Source organism: Diabrotica undecimpunctata, chromosome 6 (genome assembly GCF_040954645.1).
Source record: "Diabrotica undecimpunctata isolate CICGRU chromosome 6, icDiaUnde3, whole genome shotgun sequence".
NCBI lineage: Eukaryota > Metazoa > Arthropoda > Insecta > Coleoptera > Chrysomelidae > Diabrotica > Diabrotica undecimpunctata.
In genome coordinates this window covers 117,480,570-117,508,561 of record NC_092808.1, presented here as the reverse complement: position 1 = coordinate 117,508,561, position 27,992 = coordinate 117,480,570, and the positions used below count along the sequence as shown (strand labels likewise).

General features: G+C 31.4%; 2 protein-coding genes across 4 annotated transcripts in view; one reads left to right on the top strand and one right to left on the bottom strand.

The window, feature by feature from the left end:
• The window catches only part of Ttc7 (tetratricopeptide repeat domain 7), a 65,698-nt gene extending 56,539 nt beyond the window's left edge, over window positions 1–9,159 (top strand). The window contains exon 14 of the mRNA XM_072535221.1: window positions 189–9,159. Within this exon, the coding sequence (XP_072391322.1) occupies window positions 189–321 (133 nt within the window). The 3' untranslated portion in view covers window positions 322–9,159. The remainder of the gene's footprint in view (window positions 1–188) is intronic.
• A 4,696-nt stretch (window positions 9,160–13,855) lies between these two features.
• Window positions 13,856–27,992, bottom strand: part of LOC140443778 (protein toll-like) — a 107,501-nt gene continuing 93,364 nt past the window's right edge. For all 3 annotated transcript variants that reach the window (XM_072535219.1, XM_072535220.1, XM_072535217.1), the window contains exon 6: window positions 13,856–27,338. In XM_072535219.1, the coding sequence (XP_072391320.1) occupies window positions 26,478–27,338 (861 nt within the window). In that variant the 3' untranslated portion in view covers window positions 13,856–26,477. The remainder of the gene's footprint in view (window positions 27,339–27,992) is intronic.

The window sequence follows — 27,992 nt, the reverse complement described above, 5'->3', positions numbered from 1 at the left end:
ACCATACTATGGGTTGTTAATCATGTTTATGTAAGATGTTGTGTTCGAATTCCTCTATGAAAATATCTGCTAATAATGGAGATAAAGATGAGCCCATGACTAATCCGTGAAATTTCAACTTAAAAACCTTTTTCGCGTATTAAACACATATATTTATTTTATTAATACGTTTACCCTTTTATTTTTAGGTACAACTTGGGCAAAGTCCTTGAAGCTCTTGGAGAATATGAAAACGCCAGTAATGCAATGGCGACAGCTCTTCTTGAAGAACAAAATAGTCCTATTCTTCCTTTTAATTCGGTCCCAATAACTTTTGAATAGAATAGTTAGGTAATTGGTAAAGACGATAAGGTCCTATTCAATGTGTTTATAATTAACGGGTACTTAGCTAATCTTCAAATTCATCCAATAATAGTATTTTACCATTTATATAGGGTATTTTCGATAGGAATTAATATATACTGGTAACTTTTATGAACGAGTTAAATAAAAAGTAATGTTATAAAGGCAAGAAGAAAGAAATTGAAAAAAATATACAGTTTAATGAGGGGACTATGGAAATGCTGACAGATGAAAAAAGTCTTGATTGTACGAATATATAAACAAGAAAATTTCTCGAGATATGAACTAACCAGAATAATCACTATTAGATTTACATATAAATAACAGGGAAGGAATGGAAATGCTGGTATCCAAAGTTCGCAGATGCAGTGATTGAAGAATGTATTGGGAACATAGGAAAACGGAATGGAGAAAAGGAGAAATCCTGGACACTGTCTAGAAAAGATAAAGATAATACATGGAAATGGTACAAACTCGAAGAGATTAAAAATAATGATCCATTAGGAAACAATAGCAAATAATTACACCAAACACAAACTAAATATACAGAAATTTATACAAAATCTATGTATCTATACGAAATACAGACCATCAAATTTTCTCTTTATGGAAATGCAGTTTAAGGGAAATATATTACATTTACTAGCAATGTAGTTCATCAAACCATACTGCTGCCGTAGAGAAGAATATAATAACGTCTTCTATTAAGAGCAGCTTGTACAAAATACATATAGTAAATATCGATTCGTTGAGTCTGTACATTCTTATCATTTATTTTGTACGAGTTAAATCAAAACGGTTATTCGATATATGTCACCGATGTAAGAATTAGGAAATGTTAAATTAGTTTAATTTAATAATATTAGTCCTTATAATAACTCTTTTGCAAAAAAGGTACAACTGCACATGGATTTAAGATATGTAAATAATTAGCGGAAATTAGTTGTAAACAAATCCGTTGTCACATCATTGTCAAAACAGGAAATTCTTGGTATCAATCACCGACCTTCATCAAACTGTTTTTACTATTTATTATTTAATATATTTACGTTTATTATAAATCCTGAGGGCCTCCTTTATCTTAGCTTCACTTCTTCTTCTTATTGGAGTAATTCATATCTTTCACCTTTCAACACATGACCCAATTATTGTGTTTTCCTGTCTTTGCTTTCTTTTTGGTTACACATGCGCCAAAATCTTTCATCGTTGGATTACTTCACTGATTGTAGGGAATTTGTTCTTTAGGTACCTACATGAAACCGGGATGGCCTTTATCTATGCCCTTTATAATTTTTTTTATTAATCCTACCTTGATAGGTGAGGGAGGAAGATATACATGTTCAAGATTTACAAATGGTTCAGATGTTACGTTTAAAAGACGTTTACCGGTTTGGCTTAGTATTAAATCCCTTTTAGGCCGGCGGTTGCTTTTTTACAAAATGATTTTTCTGGTCCCTCCTGTCCCATGCGCAAATAAAATAACAAAATTTAGTGTATCCTTGCTGGGGGCCTAGCAAAACTGCTAAAAAAATTTTGAATCACTGTATATATTCCAAGAATAATATTGATACTGTATCTTTGATACAGCAAAATCTTCATGTGGTCATACGTCTCTTTTATATGAGCTGCATATGTAACAGGAATCAAAGATTTATCATTGCCAACATGCAGAAACACGGCTTTTAAACTAAGTTTAGATAAATCTATAGACAACGTCCATTCCTTAGTATTATGGTGTTCACCTAACTCCCTGAATAAAGTATCAACATAAGTACAATATGCTAAATTATCTTCTGTCGCAAACAAGTCTTGAAGGTCTTGATCCCATCTACGATACAAAGAAATTCTTTGACAAATCTAAATCAGGAACCAGATCATTGAGTTCAAACTGATTATTTATGTGAGGTTGTGTAAATGTTTAAAAAAAAAGGGTCTTCAGTGTCGGCTTGTTCTGGACTTAATTGTAAATTTTCATCCTCTGAACTTTCTGTATAAAGTTCTGTGTTCCAATTTTCAGAGAGAACTGGGTTTGGTTCAAGTTTTTCAGTGTGAGGAACTGGTCTGACAATGGGAATCAAATTGGGATATTTAACGGCCTTCTGGATCTTGCATGTTATTCCAATATTTTTTGTAATGCAGAAGTAACACTCCGTAGAGTGGTTCCTTGGTTCTCTTGTCAGTAATGTTATAAAAGATGCACAAGAAATATGAGGGTCCAAGATTTGTCCTCTTCATAGATTTTCCAACCGAAGTAATGTTTATATGCCTTTTTTACCAAAGGAGTAATATTATTTCTTTGAAATTCACCGGAAAGTAAAGACGACTAGAGTAGAAAGTATGACACTTGAGCGCACTTTGAGCTTTGACCCCTGATGTCACAGAAATGATAGTCACCATTCGAACAAGTCTGGAACAGGTATTAAACAGGTTTTCATTAATTCTTACCAATTTTATCGCGTTTTAGCATTGACAAAAAGTGCCCAAATTTGTTGGAATTGATTAGAACCTGTTCCAGACCTATTCAATGCCTGTTTAAAAGCTGATCACAAGCTATTCGAATGGTGACTATCACTGCTATGATGTCAGGGGTCAAAGGTTAACTGCGCTCAAGTGATTTACCTTCTACTCACAAATCTACTATAAATAATATATACACATACACACACTTCTTACTTGACAAATTGAAGTAACTGAAGAAAAGTGATAAGTTCATGCGACATTATTAAATTCATCATTATTTCTGTTCTGACATGTCTGTTGCTTAAAATAAAGACGATGTAGACATCAATATAGACATTTATTAAAAATAATTTACTAAAAACGCGAAATGAAGTCAAGTTATAAATTGGGTTAAAGAAAAAGGTCAAGTTATGAAATACATATTTATAACAGAGATGAAGCAAAGAGAAAACTGTATACCTATATTTAATTCACAGAAGGGTATAGGTCGAACTGTAATGAAGAAACCGCCAAGAAAGATTCGAGAGCAAATAATATATGTGGGCCTGACCGTAAAAATCAAAGTCTTTCAAATAAATGTTATTATTTAATATAATTTCGTCTTCTAGTGCTATTTCAATGCCGTTATTTACCCTCTGAAATGCTGCAAAGTATTCATCTACAGCCGCAGTGGCTTCTTCAAGATTTTCAATTTGGATGTCCTAGGTATTGAATCCTGGATCATAGGATGGATGTTCCAGATGGAAAATGCTTTTTTCTTTTTTAAGTCCGGTCTCACAAATATTTGCGTCCAGTTTCCGCAGACTCAGTTAAGTAACTGATTTTAGTTGTTTAATATCACAGAATTTACATAACTAAAAGTTAACTAAATGATATAAATTACAAATTGGAAGTATACAAGTACAAGTTATTTAAACTTAATGCTGATGTCAGATAGGGTTATTTATTGGCTATTATCTTGTTCATATATGCACAAAAATTCTTTGCAGAAATAGGACAAATTTATATAAAAAGAAGAAGTCTGAATTAATTATTATTGCCTGTAGCAAACTTGGTTTTCAACCTAATTCTAACAAGATAAAAGCTATAATCAATCTATAATCTAAATTATAGATCTAACGCATATTGCATAATCATGTACGATCTTTAACAAGATTTTTGGATCACGTCACAGCAAAAGGTTTGAGAGACATACATTTTAATTTGACACTAAAGAAGACTTAAGAGTCGACGATATTAACTTTTACAACAGTTTATGGATCGAACTAATAAACTCGTCAACACAGAGCAGCTTAATAAAGATTCTTTTGGACACGCGTAGTGCTGAATTAAAATTTCTTGAGTTGTCACAATTTTTTTCAGTTTATTTGTATATAAAAATAAAAAAAAAACATTAGGCTCTCTATAGGATGCGAACCTGTGCGGACAAAGCCCAATTAATATTAAGTCTATCTTAACCATTAAGACACTCAGCTCAGCAAAATTATTTATAATAAATAACAACTAGTTATCATAATTTACGAATAAATGTGGTTTTTTTAGTTTTCTCATAGCTGGAAGTAAAATCATCCGGTTTCCTAATTTTTCTTCACCTAACTTTTATTGCTGGATCCGAATCGTTAAATAGATTTTATATCTCAGTTCTAGTTGTGGTTCCTAATCCTCGGAAGGACTTCACCAAATTACACCGCACGAGACTAGAGGATCTAATTTTTTAAATTTTAACTTCCGTTAAAAAAAAGTTGAAATAAAGAAACCATGTCAGTGAATGCACTTGTATCAAGAAATATAGAAGAAAACATAAATTGAAAAGACAAAGAAGAATACTATTGCCTCACTGTTTAAGAATAACATAAGAAATCAATCCATCAAGGAAAGTAATGCCAATGGGAAAGTGATATTTTGGAAGCATGTGAAAAATATGCCAAAATAACTGGAAATGTATATTACATTGTGAAATTAACATAACATTTTTAAAAAACAAATTAGAAAGAACTGATTATACTACTAACATTAATCTCTAATATCCGAGCAATGATTTTAGGTGAAAAAACTGAAATAAAAAAATGTAAGAAGATCTTGGAACTTCAAGATGAACTTCTTTTGCGTCTCTAAAAAGTTAACACAATACAGTGTATATTGTAATACTATTTTAATGCATTGTGCTCTAAAATTTACCAGTATTGTCATGCAAAAAAGCATGTGAATTCTTTCTTATTGAGGGAATCGTATCGTAAAATTAAGAGTATCAATGTTATTTTGTGTCAAAAGTATAAATAATTTTTTCCTGTTGAAAATTGTAGATATCAAAAGTACTCTTTCTCGAAAAACCTGTTGTATCACACTAATGTTGAATAACCATAACACTAGAGGAACTTAAAAGGTAATAAATTTTATGTAAATCGAAATGTATATTTTAGACATAATATTCGTTTTTATTTAAGAATCATTACAACCATACTAATTGTTGATTTTTATCTTCAATCAAATAAAAAAAAAATCTAAAAATTATCAACATGATATTTGCATACATTGGAAAAAACGGAGCGAGAAAAAGAAATGAAGCCACAGTGACTTGGAATGAGTTAATAATATTATATTTCTAATTTTAATATGTTCTTGCCTACTTTCTATTATGTACAATCTCGAATGACATTTTTATTATACCAGCTTTGATAAAGTTGAATTCGATATCATTTTAATAAAATAAACAATTTCATTGTGGACAATGAAATTTATTTAGCTTTAATCTTTGTTTTCTTTGCTAAGACGGGATCCTCACTTTTATGCTCTGAGAGGTACGCTAGCAAGTTTGTATTTAGGAAATTCAGCTTTTTTTCCCAATAAAGTTCTTTCCGATATTAAAAGCTCTTTATCAGCACATATTAACACAAAAGTACGTATCTTCATTTAAATCTGTGCTTCTGCTGTCTAGTGCTTCATTTAAATTCACATAAGTTCTCCATAGAAGTTACTATAGTCATAGTATGAGTACCTTTCTAGTCGACACCCCACTCCCTCATGTTCCGGATATGCATTGACCGGAGACGTTAAGTGTCTAGTTGAAGGGCTTATTGTTATATAATGATAAGTCACAAAAAGGTGATCCAGAGTAAATCAGTGTTAAATTTTAAATAAAAATTATAAAATCAGAAACATATTTATTCTATATTTGACTGGTTTAATTGAAACAAATGTAATAAACTACAAATAAACATAAATTTTGCATTGGTATGCTCAAAAACACATAATTAACATTTTTTATGTGCCTTGACAAAAAGAAAAATTTTTGATATACACACAATTTTTGACAAACACTTTTTGATATACATGAACCAACTGGAATTATGTTCACCATCTTCATTTTGGTCAGGCTGAAGGGATTCATAATAATGGTGATATAGGGGCGGTATATATGGCAATAACGTTTTTATGTTGTCCATCTTTTTTTTTTTTTTGAAATTTTGACAGGCTCTTTATATTTAAGTGTTAACTTAAATCGAGCGTTAGTAGATCCGGCCTTCCTTTTTTTAATAAATTAACTTCCTGGTATGCACCATAAACAGCGTACTTAACAAAACAAGGATTGGGAGTATTAATGTCGAACATAAATGAAAACACCCCTGAAAAATCAAGTTTGTTACCGCCGTCAGTTTTGGTCCCTCTTTTGGCATTCTGTTGTAGTATACTGATGTGTTTAAAGTCATTTTGTTCCATTATTGTGAACTCAAAAGGATTTTTTTATTAGGTTTTTTAATTATATCGTACTACTCTCATGGGGAATATATTAGTGAAGCATATTTCCGATGGTGTTTTTTATGAGAGCAAAGTCCCGATCTGATGGTAAGTGCGTGTGGCCGCTAACCAGGAAGTGGTGGGTATTTTTTTTTAAATTTCCTTTCTGATTATTTTATATTTCATTAACGTCCAAATTTTATTTGGTCCCGGACAATTATTGTCAGTGAACAACACCAGTTCATCAATGCCTAACTTATTAGATAAAAACTTTAAAACAGCACTTCCAATTTCATCACTACCTCTTTTAGCTGTGTCCATATAAACATGTGTCCCTTTCCCGAACCACAGTCATGTATACCAACATTATAAAGCCATACTTTTCTGCAGTAAAAAGCTACTCCTGTAGTCAGTTTCGGTACTAGCAGGGCCTGTTGTAAGTCAAATGTTACAACTCATTTTTTAACATTGGTTTTTGCATCAGCAGTTTGCGTTTTTAGCAAGTCGTACATTGCTTTTGTCCGTGCTTTGTGAACATTTAAATTTGTCGTCAAAGAAGCTGTTAATTTGTCATTATTCTCAACTTTTGCTGCTTCTATTTTAATCGGCGTTTCATCACATGTCTTGCAGGTGTCGGATTTTGGCAACTTAAAAACTATATTAAAATCGGTACAAAAGATTTTCCTATATGTCGATGCAGAAACAGATAATATACCCTTACGTTCACACCATGTAACACAAAACTCTTCATATAAACGAGTTACTGACATACCACTATTTAAATAAGTCTTTCCTAGATTATCAGATCGACTATAGCGATACTTAGGAATAAGGTTAATATGGTCTTTAACATACTGAATAGCTTCATCGCTTATTCTGTTTGATTTAATATGTTTTCCACGACCATCCATTTTGGGCACAAGAGTACCTGAAGCTAATTGCGATACAATATTATTTGTTCTACCTCTAGATCGGTGAAGACCATCAACGGACATAAATTCGGATTTACATATGTTGATGGTTTCTGTATTGACAGCGACATAGTATTCCACACTCTATTTTCTTCCAGACACTGCCCTTTTAGTTTTTTTCGGATAATGTCATTTTTTATTACAAATTTTAATGCATAGAATTGTGTAAAAATAATTTCTCGATTTTCGTTAAGTTTTGTTGCACATTGTCTTGAACAAAGGCAAGGTAGTCCAATTTCTCGAGCTCCCATCACTTTGTTTGTGCTTTCACTATAATATTCCTGTCCCTTATTACATTTTACTTTTCTTTGGTTTCTTTTGTGTTCAGATGATTTTCGTTTTCGCCAACGGGATGATTTTTTTGCATTTTCGCCTATTAAGTTTTCTAGATTATTGCCTTTGAAAATATTCTCACTTTGGAAACTCTGGATATTCTGGAAACACTTTCCGAATCGTCCTGAAAAAAAAAGAATATTTTCAATATGTTATTTATGACAAACCACACTATATCATAAAAATCATAATATTAATTTTACCATTATAATAATGGTGGTTGCCATTCTTACTTTGTTTACATATTCACACAATAAAAACGAAAAATGTTTTCGTAAAATAGTTATTAAAATATTTAAAAGGTAGAATGTGATACGCCACACTTCAAAAAAAAATACGCTTACCGTTGAATCTGGATTCTAATTTGGATCTTGATCACTACAATCTAATGGTGGATCACTATGTCCATCATTATTGCTATTTGTGCTACCTGTTGCACCATATTTTCACAAAAAACACCGTTTTTATCGTCACAGGTTGGCGAGTAGGCGGCGGCTACATTAGAAAGTGGCTTGTCACTATCTGTATAAAATATTTCACAGAAACACCACTGTGCAATATAATGATACGGTTCCTGTACTGTCATCTGTGATTTGATTGCGGAACTACTTACCCTGTGGCTTAGCATTATATTTCTTAAAATATATCCAGAAAATGAACAAATGTGGCTTGTCATTATATAGCAATAAGCCCTTCAATTAAAATCGCTTAGAATAAATTTAAATATCTTAGAATTATTTAATGCTTCTATAAAACGTAAAAATCTAGTTTATTATAACTTTTACAAAAATATTATTCAAGAAAATGGGTATTTAAAAAAAATTAGAGAAACTCAAGGATGAGGATACTTTTGTTGGAGTTATACATTTCCGGATTATAAAAATACAACATTCAACTTCAAATTGTAGGGTTGTACTGTTTCTTACGTTTTTAAAATTTATTTTAAATCAATATACTATATATTGATGTTTCTGGAATATTTAATAAATATACGAATATCAAAAAATCTACAATTTTGGTTGTACAATATTTTATTTTTCATTTATATTATTCATAATTTTATAGATCCAAGGTTTCTTGGGTACAATTCTTTATTAGTGGAAGTATTGATACATATGAAATAGATAAACAGTGAGATATTAGGTCATGTAGTTTTGTTATTTATTACATATTTTAATTATTTTTTGTACTAATTTTAGGAGGTATTTGTTATTGTTAAAATAATTAAACGAATATGTTAATATATTTTTACTTTAATCTTTTAACTTGGTATTTATTGACAGCCAAAGCAACCTATGCCTCGATCCAAAATGGCTCACCTGGAATAAAATTATATAGAGAACGAAACCAGTTAAACTTGAGTTACTCGTAGAGGTGCAATATTACTGAAATTTTTCGTCAATCTTTGGTGGACGTTTTTAAGAACTACTCCTCATCTGTGATATCAAATACTATTGACTGTAATACATCCAACTCCAACACAAAACTGGCAGCACAATGCTTCTAGCATCACGGTGGCTTGAGTTGATATCTACGTTTTGTCAACATAGACATATATATTTGCGTTTGCTAATTTTTGTATTACTAGCTAATCTTGCTAAATTGTGTTTGTACTTTGACACAAAATGTCATTATGTTGGAACCAAAGTGCCATAATTCAAATTGCTGGGCAACACTTGAAGAAGAAGAAGTGAAGATCTGTAGAGAAGTTAGACAGGGATGCCTTTTATCGCCATTTTAACTTATATTCTGAATAAATTTTCAAAAACACACTGAATAACATCAAAGCGGGACTTACCGTTAACGGAAAATTAATTAACAACTTACGATACGCAAATCACTGTGATCATTGCAATGAGTATAAAAGATCTACAACATCTAATAGAAAGCTTAAGTATGAATAGTGCTGAGATGAGAATTACTATAAACGTTAAAAAGAAACGAAATATATGCTTATGACAAAAAGACCACAAAATATACACCACATATTGACAATTAATGGTAACATGATAGAACAAGTAGAAAAATATCAGTACTTTGGAACTTTGATCAATGAAACCAATGATCATACTGCAGAAATAAACAGGCGAATAGACATTGCCAGACCAGCATTTATACGAATGAAGCCACTCTTAGTGTGCAGAAATCTTAATTTGGAAAATGGACTACGTACCCTTGGACGTTATATATTTTCAATAGTGTTATATGGAGCTGAGACTTGAACATCAAAAAGATCAATTTAAAAGGAATCGAGGCTTTGGAACTCTGGTTATACCGCAAAGTATTAAAAATATCACGGGCTGATAGAATTACAAATAAAGAAGTACTGGATAGGGTTGGTAAAGAAACATAACTAATCGCCACTATACAAACCAGAAAACTGGAATACCTAGGCCATGTGATAAGGAGACCAAAATATAAAATTTTGAGACTCATAATACAGGGAAAGATTCAAGGAAGATCTGTTGGCCGAAGGCAGAATTCTTGGTTGAAGAATCTACGTGATTGGTATGAATGCAGAACCATTGATGTGTTTAGAGCAAGTTCAAAAATAAAAATAGCCATAATGATTGCCAACCTCCGTAGGGAGACGACATTCTAAGAAGAAGAGTTTTTGCATTTCTCGATATAATTGAGGATTTAACGAGATTGAGGCCAAAATAGCATCCGTTGGCCGTGCAAATTCTGCGGTTTATCTCCGCGGTATTATTATTATCAGTGTTAACGAGTGTTCCCAGGTATACACATTTGTTCACTGTTTTGATGATGTCGTTTTCTATAACAAGTTGCTGTAGGATTTGTGGTTGCGTACTTATTTTCATACAGTGCCAGTCAAAAGTCCGTTCCCCCCCTCGTATCTTTTGAACGGTTATTGTTATAATAGTTAAATTTGGAGGGAGGTAATAAACAAACGTAGGCTTCTCAACTAGTCATAACAGGTGACGTAATAGTGGCAGATGACGTTACAGCGCCACTGTGACAGATAATTTTAAATGGCACCTTATGGCAAGTGATACCTCGTTTGAAAGGTATTAAAAATACCTATTCAGTCATAATAATTGTGTTTATGTTTAAGCTCATTTTATTGAATAAATTAAATAAATACTAAAATTGTAGCTTCTCATTTAATTAATAAATATTTAACAACCAGTTCTTAAAGTAAGTGTTCAAAATGTGCTCCATCTAGTTCTTGACAGTAATGCATCCTATTTCCAAACTCTTGCCGTACTCGTTCAAATGTGTCGGGGGAAATTTCCCTATATTCTTCAACAATTCGTTGTTTCAAAATGTCAATATTGTCAAGTGTTGTAGCGTAAACTTTAGATTTTAACTATCCCCACAGAAAAACATCTAATGGTGTGAAGTCCGGTGACCGAGCTGGCTATTCTATCGTACCTCGTCGTCCAATCCATCTAACACAATATTCCTCATCTAGGTAACGTCCTACTGCACCATAATGGTGTGCAGGAGCACCATCTTGTTGAAACGTTATTTCCAAGTTGCCGAATTCATCTGGATTATCCTCCAGAATTTCAAGTATTAACGGTTCAATTGCATTTTGTAACATCTCCAGATATACTTCACCGGTTAAGTTAGTATTGAGAAAAACAGGCCTCAATTATGTGGTTTCCCAAAATACCTAACCAAACATTTATGTTTTGTTTTTGGAAATTGAGTATGTGTTTCATGAAAGACGTGAGGATTTAAGTCAGTTTAATACCTCACATTGTGTGTGTTAACATTTCCATTGAGAGAAAAAGTACTTTCGTCAGTAAAACAAAATATTTTTATGTAATCGGGCTTGGTTAATTTTATTGGGACATATTTTCACAGAATTCTAGTCTTCGGTCTGGGTCATTTGAAAGTTAGTACACAATTTTTAATTTGTATGGATGAAATTTGTTTTCAGTCAACACTCGGTGTTCTGTCTTTTGACTGATTCTATAGATACATGCAACTTGAGCTGTAGAAGAAGTAGGGTTCACTACCATTTCTGAAAATATGTCAATTTTTTTGTCATCACTAATTGTTGGTCGACCAGATCGTTTGACATCTTGAACACTACCTGTATGTTTAAACTTCCGAAGAAGCTTCCTCAAATAAGCTCTCGATGTAGGGCGATCGGGGTACCTCTTATTAAAATGACGTTCCGCTGCATGGAAAATATTTCCACATTCACCAATTATTAACACAGCTGCTACTTTGTCGGCTACATTACGTACCATTCTGCCTTTGTAAAAATTTTAATCCAATAAATTAATTTTAATTTTATTATAAACTAAATATTAACTAAGAACAACAAATTAAAAACAACTTGACTAAACTGACTGAAACTAAATATTCAGTTATAAACGGGTTTGCAAATTAAAAATAACTAGAAAATTGACTAAACTAAGCAGAAGCAGAAATTAAATATTGAGCTATAAACGCTTGTGCAAAGTAAAAACAACTAACGAATTGACAAACGTCAACTTTTTTGACAAATAACCAAAGGCGGACGTTACAATCTTTATTAATTAAATGCCAAACTAGAATTTTAATATTTATTTAATTTATTCATCAAAATCATCTTAAATCCAAACAAAATTAGTGTGATTGAATAGGTATATTAAAATAATTGTAGTTTCGCATTTATTTAATAAATATTCTAACGCCTCTAGTTAATTGTTAAAAAAGTTGACGTTGACGTAAAAACAAAAAACGTTAACTTTTGACAAGCAACTAGAGGCGGAGGTTTTAATATTTATTAATTAAATGCGAAACTACAATTTTAGTATTTATTTAATTTATTCATCAAAATGAGCTTAAACTCAAATAAAATTAGTATGGTTGAATAGGTATTTTCAATACCTTTCAAACGAGGTCATTTGCCATAGGGTCCTATTTAAAATTATCTGTCACAGTGGCGCTGTAATGTCATCTGTCACTATTACGTCACTTCTTATGACTAGTTAAGAAGCCTACGTCTGTTTATTACCTCCCTCAAAATTTCACTATTATAAGTATAACCACAGATTAACAGACCATGTGTTTTGTTAATCTGTGGTATAACCGTTCAAAAGATACGAGGGGAGGAAACGGACTTTTGACTAACACTCTATACTTCATTTTGTTGGTATTTTGTAGCTGATTCTTTTAGTATTACATACGCCTCTCGTACAGCGTTTTCCCTTTTCCAAACAATATTGATCCCATAAGCATAGGCAAGGCAAGGATTTGCCATGATTTATTATTCATATGTTGAACCAGTGGTTGTGATTTGTGACATGTATTACTTGTTCCAGAGCCAGATTGAATAGTATATAGGAGGGAGGGTCTCCCTGAGGCAGCCCGTTATTTGTTTTAAAACGTTTAGACAATTCCCTCCGAATTTCGTACTCTATATTCAACTTTTTTAAGAGTTAGTTTTGTTAAATTTACCAACTGATTTGGTATTCCTAGGTCTTTCATTGTTAAATTAGTTTTGTTAAATTTACCAATTGATTTGGTATTCCTAGCTCTTTCATTGTTTTGAACATTTCTTTTCTATTTACAGAGTCGTAGTCTGCTTTGTATTGTATCAATGCCATATTCCAGTGTTTTTTCCAAAATTTGTCTCAGGCTTGCAATCTGATGAATTGTCGATTTACCACCTCTGAAACCAGCCTAGTATTTTCCTACAATTAGTTCTGAATATGATACCATACTAGGTAGCTACGTAGATTAGTACCATCGAAAATATTTTATACGCTGCATTTAGAAGCGTAATTTCTCTGTGGTTAGATCATTCAAGCATTCACAGATATCTCCTATTTTGTGTATTGCATATGGATGGTTACTATTAAAAACCTTAGCTGCTTAAAAATATTTATTCATATCTTTTGTAACACAAAATCATAGCGTTTTAAATCTCTTATAAACTATAAAAATTACAAATATAACTATATGTACACAAAGTAAAAAATAATAACGAAAAAATATAAAATTGCACATATGTTTAATTTAATCAGAAATAATAATTTTTTTATATCATAAAAATATTTTCTTTTAGCTAAATATTCGATAGGGTTTTACAAATTTATGTACAATAGGTTAGTCAATGATACTTGGACGAACACGCAATTCCTACCAAAGTCATTGTCCAATTTATTATATATATATATATATATATATATATATATATATATATATATATATATATATATATATATGTATTGATTAGTTAGGATTTGCGCAAATATATATAATGGAGTAATCATGTTGAGACAGGTGTAAGAGACAGTAACAATTTCATAGATTTCAGATCTCAGTCTCATGCTGCAACTATACACAGAATGCTTGTTGATTTATGAATGGGAATGATTTGTTATTGATAGAACATAATAAAGGTAAAAGAAAGGTAGAAAATACTAAATAGTAAGGGTAAGAGACTAAGGTACATAGCAGAGAAAATGAGTTCTTATATAGGTTAAAAACTGAACAATGGGAATAAAAAATAGGCTAGGATCGTCAAGCTATAAAAATTCCAGATAGATGCAAAAGTGCCAGATAATATGTGCGAGAAATAGAGAAGATGAAGATGGCTAGAAAATTTTAAGACAGAAGCGCATAATACAAAGAGGTGCTCAGTTTTAAGTTCGTGAAAAGAATTGACAGCGCCATGATGAAATATAGCTTGATGGTACACGTTAGAGAAGAAATGACCACAATTCCACATAGTAATAAAACAAGACGTACAGAAATTATTGAACAAAATCTGGCAGCTGTAAGCTAAATAGTAGCTGCAGGATATACTGCCTAAACAATATATTTAAATAGATCAGTGAATATCGTGTTAGCAAAGTTAATACAATGGTGTAATTGCATGCATATATAGCACATGTTCCTTTTCTAAATCGTAAACAATAACATAAACGAACGAAATCTATTGAAGTATAAAAATATACTTTGTAACAAATTAATTTTGACATATTGGAATATGCCATAATCAAAAACCACTAGATATGAGAAGTAAAGGTGACAGTTGTAAGTTTAATAACAAAACAAATTTTAATTATTAAATAGGTAATAAACAAAGTTTAATACCTAAGATACCAACGCAATATCTACGGAAGAATTTCAATTAACTTTGTATGAATTGACATAAACCACTTGGTACGACCATGTCCAAAGAATGGATTATAGACGACTTCCTAAGGAAATAATAAAATGGGTAGGTACTAGTTAAAAGAAGTCAAAGAAGAATACCAGAACAGACATGGTTAGGAGGCGTTCAAAGAGCAAGATACAGTCTTTAGTCTAGAGTTCGGAACGACAAACGAAAATGGACACTACGGACTGGAAGACGTAAGACGCTATGAAAACCGGATAAAAAACAATTACTAATGAAGATTTTGGACAATTGTATCGATAGAAAAAAAATACGATAAAAGTCCAATACATTTCTACCGTTTGATAGTTGTTTTCTTATGAAGAAATTTGTCTTAAAATGACCTAACTCATTCTGTAGGAAAAAACTAGTTAAAATAAGTCTAATAATAATAAGGGATAAGTTCAAACATTGTTCAATTTGACTAACCTATATTTGTCAATGTTATGTATTGTATATGATTGAGTATTTAGTTATTTAAAATGAAACACTATTGATCACAATATTTTGTATAAAGAAGATTGAGAAAACAATTGTAAGGCCCCTATGCGGCAACAATTACAACTACCAACATTAGTATAAAAAAATGAGTGAAATCTGTAAGCATTTTCAGTCTTTTCGCTGATGCTAAAATTAACAGCTTTTTAACTATAACACAAACTAAAATAAAATCTAGAAAGTACATTGAAAACAAAATTATGTCTAACATATTTACTGCAAAACAAAACGATTAAAGCACTAGTCCGGTTAACTGATGGTAACGGTAAAAAGATACTTACTTGGAAGTTCTATGAGAACTGTTAGAAACGTTAACAGAGATGTAATATTTTATTTCGTACTGTTTTTTCTAAAATAATTTGATTACGTACCAAAAAAGAGTCTTCCATACTCTCTTAAACAATTTCATCCGGTTATACTATATATTTATATTGATAAATACCATTTAGTTAATTTTTTCAAATAAAAAATTTCCGAACAAATAATGAAATCAGATAAAGCAACGGCACAATTAATCATAACCAAATCGGTTACAAGATATGTTAAAGAACATCAAGAATTTAAAAACTGGAAGTAATATGTATAGTTGCGTCAATTACCGAAGATATAATGCTAGGATATTAAACATTTTAGAAGTTTTACATTAGAAAAATGAAAACCAGCCCTGCCATTCACAGAATTTTCTGAGTCTGAGCCGACAAAATTACTTTATAGACTCGAATTCAGTGCAGAAATTGCAAAATACTGAACAGTATGAAATAAATATTACAATACAGAAATAAAGAATTAGCAGTATGTTTTTTTTGATAGCGGTATAACGAAATGTTAAATAACATACAAGACTGTACAGGGTGATTCTTTCGGAGTTATATTTAGATGTTTTAGGGAGACTTGACATAGCTAATAGCTGAAAATTTAGAGCCTACTACCACTTCCGATTATAGTGGAAGTTGACTAAAACTTCCTTATTTTAAATATAATAGCTACCTTACATATTATTACACATTTCGATAGAACAGCTCTTGAGACTTCTCTCAATATAAGGTTTTGCTACTTTACACAGCGTTTTAAGAAATATGACCAATTTTATTATGAAACAGTGTCCCATATGACAACCTGTATCTTTACAAATACTAAAAGTGCGAATATTTTGTTTAGCAAGCACATTTTTTTAGTTATGTTTATTTTGATGAAATTTCAATATTTTCTGGATAAAATAATATTCAATACACAAGAAGATTCCAAAAAGCGTATTTAAAACTTTCTCAACTATCTTAACTGGATCTTCCTATAGAGGGTGCTTCAAAAAAACGTAACACCCTCTCTAGGATAGGTAAAAAACTGAAAAATAGTTGGGGTTTGCTCAGTAAAAGATTTTATACGAATATGTTTTGGAAGCTGATATGTGCCATGCATTTGGTTTTATATCTGATTCTCATAAAGGGCGCTACTTATAAGGTTCATACCAAGATTATTTAACATAACTTTTTTAAGGTTGGAATTATTAATCAAAATTCCAAGTGAATTTAAACATCATACAATTTATTTTACACCAAAAAGGTACTCTTGGTAAAACTCGATTCTGGCATAAAGTAATGATAAAATTCTAATAGGTATATCTCGATTTTCTCTAAGTTTGTCATGGGAAACTGACATTTATTGATTGTTATGACGATAAGTCAAAAACAATTACATTTTTGAAACCTTGGTATTTGTAAAATTAGATATTGTTAATAAAAATGTACTCAAATGTTGAATACACCGAGAAATTAATAACCTTAGGCGTAAAAAAACATGCCGTTGAACGGCGTAGTCGAGAAACTAGAAATGTGAGCCCAAATAAAATAAATTCTGGTAGACCAAGAACAACAACAACAATTACTGGGTAATAAAGTATTATTTTTAATTTACTTGATCAAGATCGAGCAAGACAAACAAATACGACTTCTTCAAGTACTTGATGGAAAGTTAAAGTGCAGCAGCTACATCCTTATCATTACAGACAAGTCCAAGGGCTCTTGCCAGACGATCTACCGGTTAGAGTGGATTTTTGTGAAACATTACAAGAAAGGACAGCCCTTTGTTGATACACAAGGTATGTTTAACTCCTATAACACACCACTGCTGTGATGAGAATCCACGAGTCAAAAGGGCATCACCCTACAAACACATTTAAAGTTAATGTTTGGACAGCAACTTTAGGTAACAAATTAATATTTTATCATATTCTATCTGGAAATTGAAATGGTGAAAAGATGTAACACTAAACGAGCGAAGATCTTTATTTTTTATGCACGATGGAGCTCCACCGTACTTTAAGAAGGTGTACTAACTGGTTATATAACCATTTCCCGAATCGATGGATTAGTACAGTTATAGAAGCTCCGATTCATTGACCTCCTGACCTAGGACATGTGATTTTAATCCCTTGTCCTACACAGTTTGGTCGTATGTTAAGAAAAAGTCTATATTACAGAGGTAAATTCATTCACATCAAGAATTGGAAGACAGAATTCAACGTTACTTTAATGAGATCATAGCCGATCAACAATCGTTTAGAAGATTATATGATTCTTTAGAAAAAAGGATAGACGTATTCGTGAAAATGGAGGACATTTTGAACACTTACTCTAATTGAATTTTATTTTATGTTCTTGATCTTTATTTTAATTTTCTTATTGTAATATTTTTTAATTAATAACTTTATCGTTACTTTATACAGGCATCGGTTATTATTTCATAATTTTCAAATCAAAATATCCCGAAAACCGTGCACATTATCGAGTTTTACCAGGAGTACCTTTTTGAGTAAATAGCGCCCTCTATGAGATTCAGATATAAAAACAAATTCATGGGATGTATCAGCTTCCAAAATATATTCGTATAAAATTTCATTGCAATGTTGCCAGCAGTTTAGGCAAAATCGTAAAAAATGTGTAACCTTTTTTTTTTCTCCAAATTTTTTCTTTTTTTTTCAATCTTGAAAACGGATGGCGTTATAAAAAATTTGTAATAAGGAAACCCCAATTATTTTTCAGTTTTTTATCTATCCTAGAGGCGGTGTTTTCTTTTTTTGAAACACCGTGTATGTTATGACGTTATTATAAAGAACTTCAACTGTTCTTTAAGTTTAGTTAACTACAATATTTACTATACCTAAATCTAACAGTCATTGAGATATTAAGCCTTTACTGTATATAATAAATATTTATATTATAATTTTATTACTATTGTATAGCGTGCCTTGGAAATTATAGTTGACAGTTTTCAGTTCCCGTAAATTATAGACAGATAAACAAGTTTATGTTTGTGAGAACTGCCAACTAAAATTTTCATGGCACGCTATACAATAATAGTGAAAATTAGAATACAAACATTTAATCTATACATTTAAAACTAAATATCACAATAACTGTAAAATTTGGGTATAGGAAGTAGTTGACTAAACTTAAGTTTTTTCTAATAATGTCATAACATACAAGGTGATTCACTTAAAAAAGTTAGAAATTTTTAATTAGGCATTTTGAATCACCTTCTACATTAAATATTATTTTAACCACAACATGTTAAAGTTTTTACACAATGTTAAAATTTGTACTTAACGAAATGTTTGCAATTGTATTATTTATAAAAATACAGGGTGTCAAATTGGACACTGTTCCATAATAAAATCATCTCGTAAATATCTCGTAAAACACTCGGTGTAACGTAGCCTAACCTTATATTCAGAGCATTCTCAAGAGCTCTTTTTATAGAGATGCGTACCATTTTAAAATAAGAAAGTTATATTTAAAATAAGAAAGTTTTCGTTAACTTCCGGTATAAACAAAGTGATAGGAGGCTTTAAATATTTTAGATTAATTGGGCATATCCAAAAACCCATTCTAAATTTTCCGATATCAATTATGTCAAGTTTCCCTAAAACTTCTAATTGGAGCTTCCATAGAATCACCCTGTATAACAAAGATGTAAAAGCCGTTTACGGAAACTGCAATGGTACTTAAATTTTAATTCGTTATTTTCGTATATTTTTTGCTTACTGTCATTTTTATTTCCAACGTATGTACGATGTTTTAACAAAATAGGACTGATTTCTAAATCTTCTTCTGGAATGATATATTTACGACCACATGGACACAAAAGCCATATAATATTTAACTTTCTACATAAATTCTAAAATATTCAAAAATGAGTTATATCATTTTTATTTTAAAAATAAAAATGGAACAAAGTATAGCACCGTATTTAAGTCAATATTATTTACTAATTTTATTTGGAAACAACCACAATTTCCATTCAAAATACGTTTATTTTGAAGTTTTAACAAATCGAAACGTCAAAATAAATTTTAAACGTATTTTCAACTAAAATTGTGGTTCTTTCTCAATAAAAATAGTAAATAATGTTAAAATGCCACAAGAAAATAGCTTAAGAACAATATCCACATTACTTTTTATACAACTAAAATTATACGAGAGTCTCTTTTGATATGTTAGCATTAAGAAACTTTTATTTTTGAGAATATGTCCTATAACGAACAAGCTTTGTTTACAAAGAAACGACATAACTGCAATATTAACTTTTATGAAAAAATTTAAGAAATCCAAATACGCTTTTAGTTGATAGTTTAGAAGTAAAACAGTTTTTATTTATAAACTAATGTAGCGTCAGGGGAATAAAATCTTTTCAATTAATTAGTAACTCATAACATAGATTAAATTAGATGTTTACTTTCGTTGTAATTTAAAGTGGGTCCGTATGACACGCCTTGGAATACATTCCTAATTTTACAATAGTTTTTTAAACATGACATTCACGCGTTATGATATTATGTACACTATATGTTAAATAAACTTACCCGGTTTGATGCTATAAAAACCATACCGCTTTGAAAAGAAAAGAGAAATGTATTAAGAACTCTTTGCTGACAGAGAGTTATGTTAAATTAAAACCTCGTTGAGTTCCAGTTAGAGAGACGAACCTGACACTAATCTAAATATTCATTTCTATATTATTTCGGTGGAGCCGCCTTTAAATTTTTCAGGTAGATAATGAAAAACCCAGTATCTTATGCTCGATTACATATACAGGAAAAATATCAACAAAAATAGCCAAACACATAAAAAAGAAAGGAATAACACCAGCTTTCAGAACAAATAACAACCTAGGCAAATATATTAAAAACAACAAGAGCCAAAATAAAAAACACTTACACAGTGGTGTGTACAAACTTAAATGTGGCGACTGCCCAAAAACTTACATCGGTCAAACTGGTAGAAATTTTAATAAACGAATAGCAGAACATAAAAGGACTTTCAATAATAGAAAAACAGATTCTACATACGCACTTTACCTTCTAGATCATAATCATTCTTTTAATGACGAATTTAAAATTCTTTTTATTGTGACCGGAAATACAAAACTTGCAGTTTCATAATTTTCTTCCACAAAATTTTAATAATGAATCATGTCCCTTTTTTGTATCTGCTGCAGTATTGATTACACTTATCCCGTGATGAATAGACAGACGGAAGTACCGAACTAAAGGATTGTTTTTTTATATTTATGATCGATTAACGATTTTCTTGACATCTTGCGTCGCCCAATCTATTCACCTGAGTTTTGACCATCGAGCAAAAAGACAAAAGAGGGAATGTAAAGGTAGTGGGGGCAAAAATATTGTTAGACAGGAAGTGTCATCTTGAGAGGCCAAATTAAAAAAGGAAAGAGAGTCTTTCCTTGTTTAAGAAATCAAATTTAGTTGGGTTATGTTATTATGTGTCCCAACTGTCACATGAAATCTTATTTATATTGAAGTTTTTTAACAATTGTTTCACATTTTAGACTGTTATTGTTAATATTTAATTAAAATTTTCTCGTCTAAGACACATTCTGAAAACTATTTTATAGCTACTGTTAATAAGTGTCGGAAAATTTAAATTTGGCGCATTCGCATTTCCGGATATGTCCGCCATCAGAGGCCACTTTTTTGGTCGCCTTTTCATAACGATTAGATTCCCTCTTTTGTCTTTTTGCTCGATGGTTTTGACCCAACCTGTTTTCTCGTACCCTCGGTTAGTCGCTTGTGATTTTTTTACTACATTTATTTTCAGTGGCTGCACTTTCCCACCGAAGTTGTGCTTGCATATGTTCTGTAGCAGAAAGTTATATCTGCGCATCCATGTTCTAATTTCACAAACTTACAGATTTTACTCGTATTTTTCTTTCGTATAGAGGCGCTATCGGATTTGGTTATGGGGCCTCTGAAGATATTTGAGGACAAGAACTTTAACGTTAAATACGAATTCGTCATCGAAGATGTTATTATAGTTTGGTCAGTTTTTTGTATAATCTCCGGATTAATAGCAGAAAATTTAAGGATCAAAATTGTTTTTGACCAAAATCGTTATTTCGTTATTTCGATCCAAAAAACGGAATGTTTGAAGATAAGGTAACAGGACTTATAGCTTTAGTCTAGATAAAAGATACAGAAAGTATAAATTTTGAGACTCAATGTAACACTTGAAGGAAAAAAAATCAATTCGAATATCACCAAACGTCGCAAAATCAAAAAATATCCCAAATACAACAGTAATAAGTTAGAGGATATTATATATCCACAAGTAAGATCGCAAATATAGACGTGACTAAAGCCAAAACAGGCTGAATGATATGGCCATAGATAAGTACAGAGAGTAAGTCTTGAGGCTGAAAGGCCATAAAAACGTTAAAGAAGACTACTATAGGTATAGGCAGCGGGCGGTAGAAGTGGCGTGGGTCTTTTAATTTAAAGTATATTAAAGACGCATATGATATGATAGTTTATATATACAACATAAGAGTGGTTTGAAAGATCATTTTAACTAGAGAAGAACAAATTTTCGAAAGGAAAATAAGTTTTTCTAAAGTAAAAAACTGCCTTCAAATATATGTATCAGCTTTCACTTGGTTAATATATATATATATATATATATATATATATATATATATATATATATATATATCGACAGTAAAAAGTTAAAAAAAAAATATTCTGAAATTAAAGGTTAGAAAATGAACAGCTGTGGAAATACAATAGGCAATGTAGTTTGTTTAGAATTAGCAGAATGCCAAACAATAACACAGCACTTTTGATCAATATTTGTAACATTCGCCATTTCTAAAAGTTCACATGATTAAAAATTTTTGACTAGAAATTTTGTATTCCAAATGCTAAACATTATGAGCAAAGAGACGAGACAATCAATATCATACAACAATGATATTTTAAGTTACTTTCAGTTGTTTATTTAGTATATATTTATTAAACACATTTCTTAATAAAATATATTTTAGACAAACTTTGTTTTGTCTTTGTTTCACATTTGCACTTGCTGAAAACTCACTTATTACAACGACTTTTCTTGTTAGATTACTAGCAATATTTACCTAATCACCAGCAAAACGATACATCCAAATTTTGTCCTAAATTTGATATAATGTATTAATAAAAACGATGCAGAATTTTTGTTCCTTGGCGGCTTAATAATCTAAGCGATTTTTTATAAAGAATATATTTCTTTGATCAATAAAAAATTGTTGAATATTGACTATAAGCCATAAAAAATTGCTATAGAGATTTAACAATACTAAAAAAATTGTACTGGTAACAACACACTAGAATCATTGTTATAGTCCGGTATTTTGACAGATTCATTGGCACAAACATACAACACAAAAATCCCTACTTCCAGTATTAATAGCTTAACTCAAATATATTTACTGTTGCAGACTTTTCTCCTTAAAAAAGGAGAATAATCATGAATAATGGGAGAGTATATTCATTAATTTTCCTTTAAATTTTCAATTTTTAATTTGGATCAACATCTAACTTGAATTATATTATTGTTTTTGGGGATAACTTGTCAATTGACCTTCAGTCAATTTGAACATATCGATCATCTAGTGCACAGATGTTGTAAGTACATTTTTCGTAAAATTGAATTAAACACACTAACATATAATTCCAGACATGAATGTTCTTATGCACACAAGTAGCAAGTAAAATATTTAAATTTGTTGGTACCAGCGTCATCTTCCAAAAGTGCCAAGTACTTTTACACTACAGAATTCTATTCCACATGTTGTAAGAGCACTTAATACATATGTGCGCTGAATGTAATAGGGTAATAGCAAAGAATATAGACGCTTATAGAAGAATTATTGTTCATTGTTATTTTTGAAAGTCGGCAAAGGTTGAACAGGGTGGATCGAACGTTACAAACAAGAATGAGAGGTGGGTCCCGTGGATCGAGGTATATCAAGATTTTAACAAAGAATATAGACGTTTATATAAGCGTCTATATTCTTTGGTAATAGCATTAATGCAATTACCACATTTGTCTCCAGTAAAAAGTAAGGTTAGTGTTGCTTTAATTTCGCTGCAATTATGTCGTCTTTTAGGGGTAAACAATTGGTGAATATATTATTATCCGGCAATATAAACTCTAATAACGGTAAGTTTCCTTTTATTTTACAAATGGCTTCCGGGTTTTTGACTCCGGGCGATTTTAACTTGACAGCGATTAAGTTTGAAAGGGTTATTATGCACACCATGTTTGAACCGATGAAATCATTTTTCTAGCAGAAGTAATCCAAACCATTGTACCTAAACGTTTAGATGTTACTGTTCCAAGTGAAAAACATAGTGAACTATCGGAAGGAAATAGGCAGCTCTTGTTTTCTTTTAAAGTTAAGGTTAGCAATTAATTTAAAGTAAACCATATTTTAGCAATATCTTTTTATAAACACCTGAACAAAAAAGTAGTGAAGTTGCTATTATTTCAGAATCCTCTGTTGTTGAAGTCTGATAACGAAATATTTGCAAATGTCGCGAAGGAAATAAAAGAGAATAAAAATAAGAAAAAAAAAAAACGAAAAGTGAATAGAATCAATTGGCACAATATGCAGATGAAAGCGGAGGAAAAACAAAGATCACGCGCAGACGAAGACAAAACTTTTAGGTCAATATCTTTTGATATGCAAACAATTTTGCCTATTCCTCACACAATGGGTGTGAGTTTTATACGAATTTCGATCACTAAGGGCGTCTGCACTGAGAATGAGATTAAAAATAAACGCACAGAAAACCAAGTATATGTATTGTACTAGATCAGGCAACCAGATACCTAGACTATTAATCGATGATCTGAAACTGGAAGGTGTGGACACCTTCGTCTACCTGGGCTCGCTGCTGACCAAAGACAACAATGTCAGCGAAGAAATTAAAAGAAGAACAGTGCTTGCCAATAAGTGCTATTATGGCTTGAGGAAACAGATGGCCCCAAAACTACCAAGAAAAATTAAAGTTACCATACATAAAACACTAATAAGGCCGCTGTTAACATACGGGTCAGAAACGTGGTCACTTACACAGAACGACCAAGAATTGCTTAAACGTTAGGAGAGAAAAATTCTAAGGAAAATATATGGAGGAGTCCAAGAACAGGGTTTGTAGCGTAGGCGCTACAACTTTGAGTTATACAGAAGTTTTGGGGAACCTGACGTTGTAAAATGTATTAAATTAGCGCGCCTTCGATGGATTGGATATGTAATTAGGCGAGATGAAGATGCAACGATCAGAAAAATTTTTGGACCGTAGAGGACCAGCGGGAAGACCAAAACTTAGGTATAAAAATAACATAGAGGATGATCTAAAATACATCGGAGTTAAAGCATGGAGAGAGTTGCCAGAGACAGGGGCGAATGGAAGATTGCTCTGAAGAAGGCCTTGGCTCATAACGAGCTCTAATGCCACTGAAGATGATGACCTGTCGTTTTTTTAGTAAAGAATTCTGTTATGCGAAATGTGGTAACGCAATTAAAAAATAAAGAGAATTGTATTTCACGAAATATGGCAAGTACAGGTAATAAGATTATTTCAGTTAATTTTTCAAAATTTTTAATACTGTATAATCAAATATCAAATTAAAATTTTCATGGTTAAGCTAACACTACAGTCTAATGTAGGAAAGCATATTAGATGTCCTAGAATATTACTGTGAATTGTGGCGAACTAATAAACTTTAAATTTTCAATAACTCAAATTATATATTTATGCACTTACATTTGTGTACTAAACCATCGATATATACAATAGAGTCATTCAAGGTAAGACTTATTTAATTGAATTTAAACAGTCTGATACATTTTCCTTTTTTTCGTTCTGAATTTAAATTTTTTGCTGTCATTTTAATAAGTTTTTGGAAACTTTTTTGTTTTTTTAAATTTTGACGAAGAAATTATTTCTCTTTATGAACGATGGGATCCCTCACTTGCAGTGGTATTGTTTTAAATTTACAATATAAGTTATTATATTATAGCAAAGCTCTGAGGATAGTTTTATAGGCCGAAAGTATTTAGCTAGGAATTAAATGCTGTGCATACTTTTCATTTACTTTTCTTTTTAATTCATTCATTTATTCGTAAGTGTGTACAGAACATATTAGTATTTTGCAATTGTTAACGTAAAATAGTTGAGAACCACCGTCGACCTTTATGTATTGCTATATGTTATGGACAGTGTCTTACTCGCGCTCGCTTAACGATCTGCAAAATAGAATTGTCATCGCAAAATAGAACTATAGAATATAACACCTGCAGAATATAACAAGAAATATTTAAGCAAAAATTCGACTCCTTGACTGTCACAAATTGCAGAAATAAAAAATCTCAATTTTCTTTAAAAAATTTATCAAAGTTAGAGAAAATTCTGGATGGATCGTTTTTATAAACAAACAAAAATGTAAAATTGGTGCAAATAAAACACAATTTACCTAATTACGATACAGTCAGCTTATCAGTATTTATGCAATAAATTTGTACATTTATCATGATCGACATTTTTTTACAATGAGAGGTAAATGAGCACTTTTCATCACATTCAAACCATCTATCTGGACTCTTCACATTGAGTCATAGTCTATATCTATCCTATTTATTCGATTGGCACAAAACTAGATAAAAATCAATCATACACTAACAACTAGTGGAGTTTCAGAGGAAGAAATGTGTAAGTCACTCTTTTGAAAGTTTAAAGGATGATTTTTAAGTACAGCCGGGTCCAAAGTTATAACGGGGGGAGTACTTTCAGCGTGGTTCACCGGAGGATTAGTAAGTACAAATTTTTCATCAATCTTCAACATGATACTAGCGTGTTTTTTATTTGATCTACAGAATCCTTTTTCTTGACGGTGAGGTAAAGCATAATTCAGCTTATTCCAGAACCACGGTTTTCCCCATTCTACGTAAGTGTTGGTATTTAGATATGCCTTTATATCTACATCCAACCTGCTTTGATCAAGTTCGCCATATTTCACTACGATCACTCTAGCACGTCCTTCCTTAATAGCTTGAGTATGTGCAGTTTTAAATTCTTGTATGCCCCAAACGCTGTCTAAGAAGTTATTCGAGAGAACGACCAAGGTTCTTCTAGAATTCATAACGGAATACTCAACATTTGTCATTATCATCTCGCCGGGTTTCCAATCTCTAATGTGAATGCAAGTTCTGAGTGGCTGAAGAACTGGAAGTAAATTGTGAAGGACAAATTCTTCATCTTGGTGTGCATAACTTAAAAAGACATCATATTCTTTATCTTCGTCAAGCTCCTCTTCAGTAACAAACCATAAACAGATGTTCTTGGCATATAAATAAATTTTTACTTCCTGTCTGTAATAAATGTATAATACGAGTGTTACTATTGTTAAAATCAGGAACGCTACAACTGGGAATACTATCGACAGAATGAGAGCTGAAGATGGTTTACATAGGTCAGCTTTTTCAACTAGATACTGCTTTTCCTTCTGACAAAAAACGTCTGTTGGTTTTACCTGAAAATAAATAAATGTTTACTTATGTATATTATCAAATATTAAATACGTCGCGCCGGTCAAAAGTCCCGGGCCTAACCATGAGATGGCGACTCTAACGTATTTTCCACATGACATTTCGGTAGTACCAACCTTCAAAACCATACTGTCAAAATGTCAATGTCATTCGGATTATTATTAACTGAGATATAGTGCTTGAATTAACACTACTTTTTATTTTTATAAACAATGTATTCAAAGCAATTTTGTGTTGCTGAATTAATTGCTCACTGTTATTTGATCGGAAAAATACCGTCCAAACTGAGCAATGGCTCAAAAAGTGTTACCGGGACTCTGCTACATCGATTATAACCACTAAAACGATGCTTTGCTCAATTCACCACGCGGTCGTATCGACACCAATGATGCTGAGCGCTCTGGAAGGGCAAAGGCCTCTAAGGCAGTTATTCTCGAAAACATTGAAAAAACGCCGAAAATTATTATGGAAAATAGCAAAGTGAAGTTGCAAATGATAGCTGGCACTCTAAAGTCATCATTAGTGTTTGTTCATATAGCAGGGAAACTTTAAGGTAAAATTCCCTTGTATTTATGTACGCTGATAAGAATGTGATCGTAGGAAAAACTGAAAGAGATTTAAAGAAAAAATTGAACACT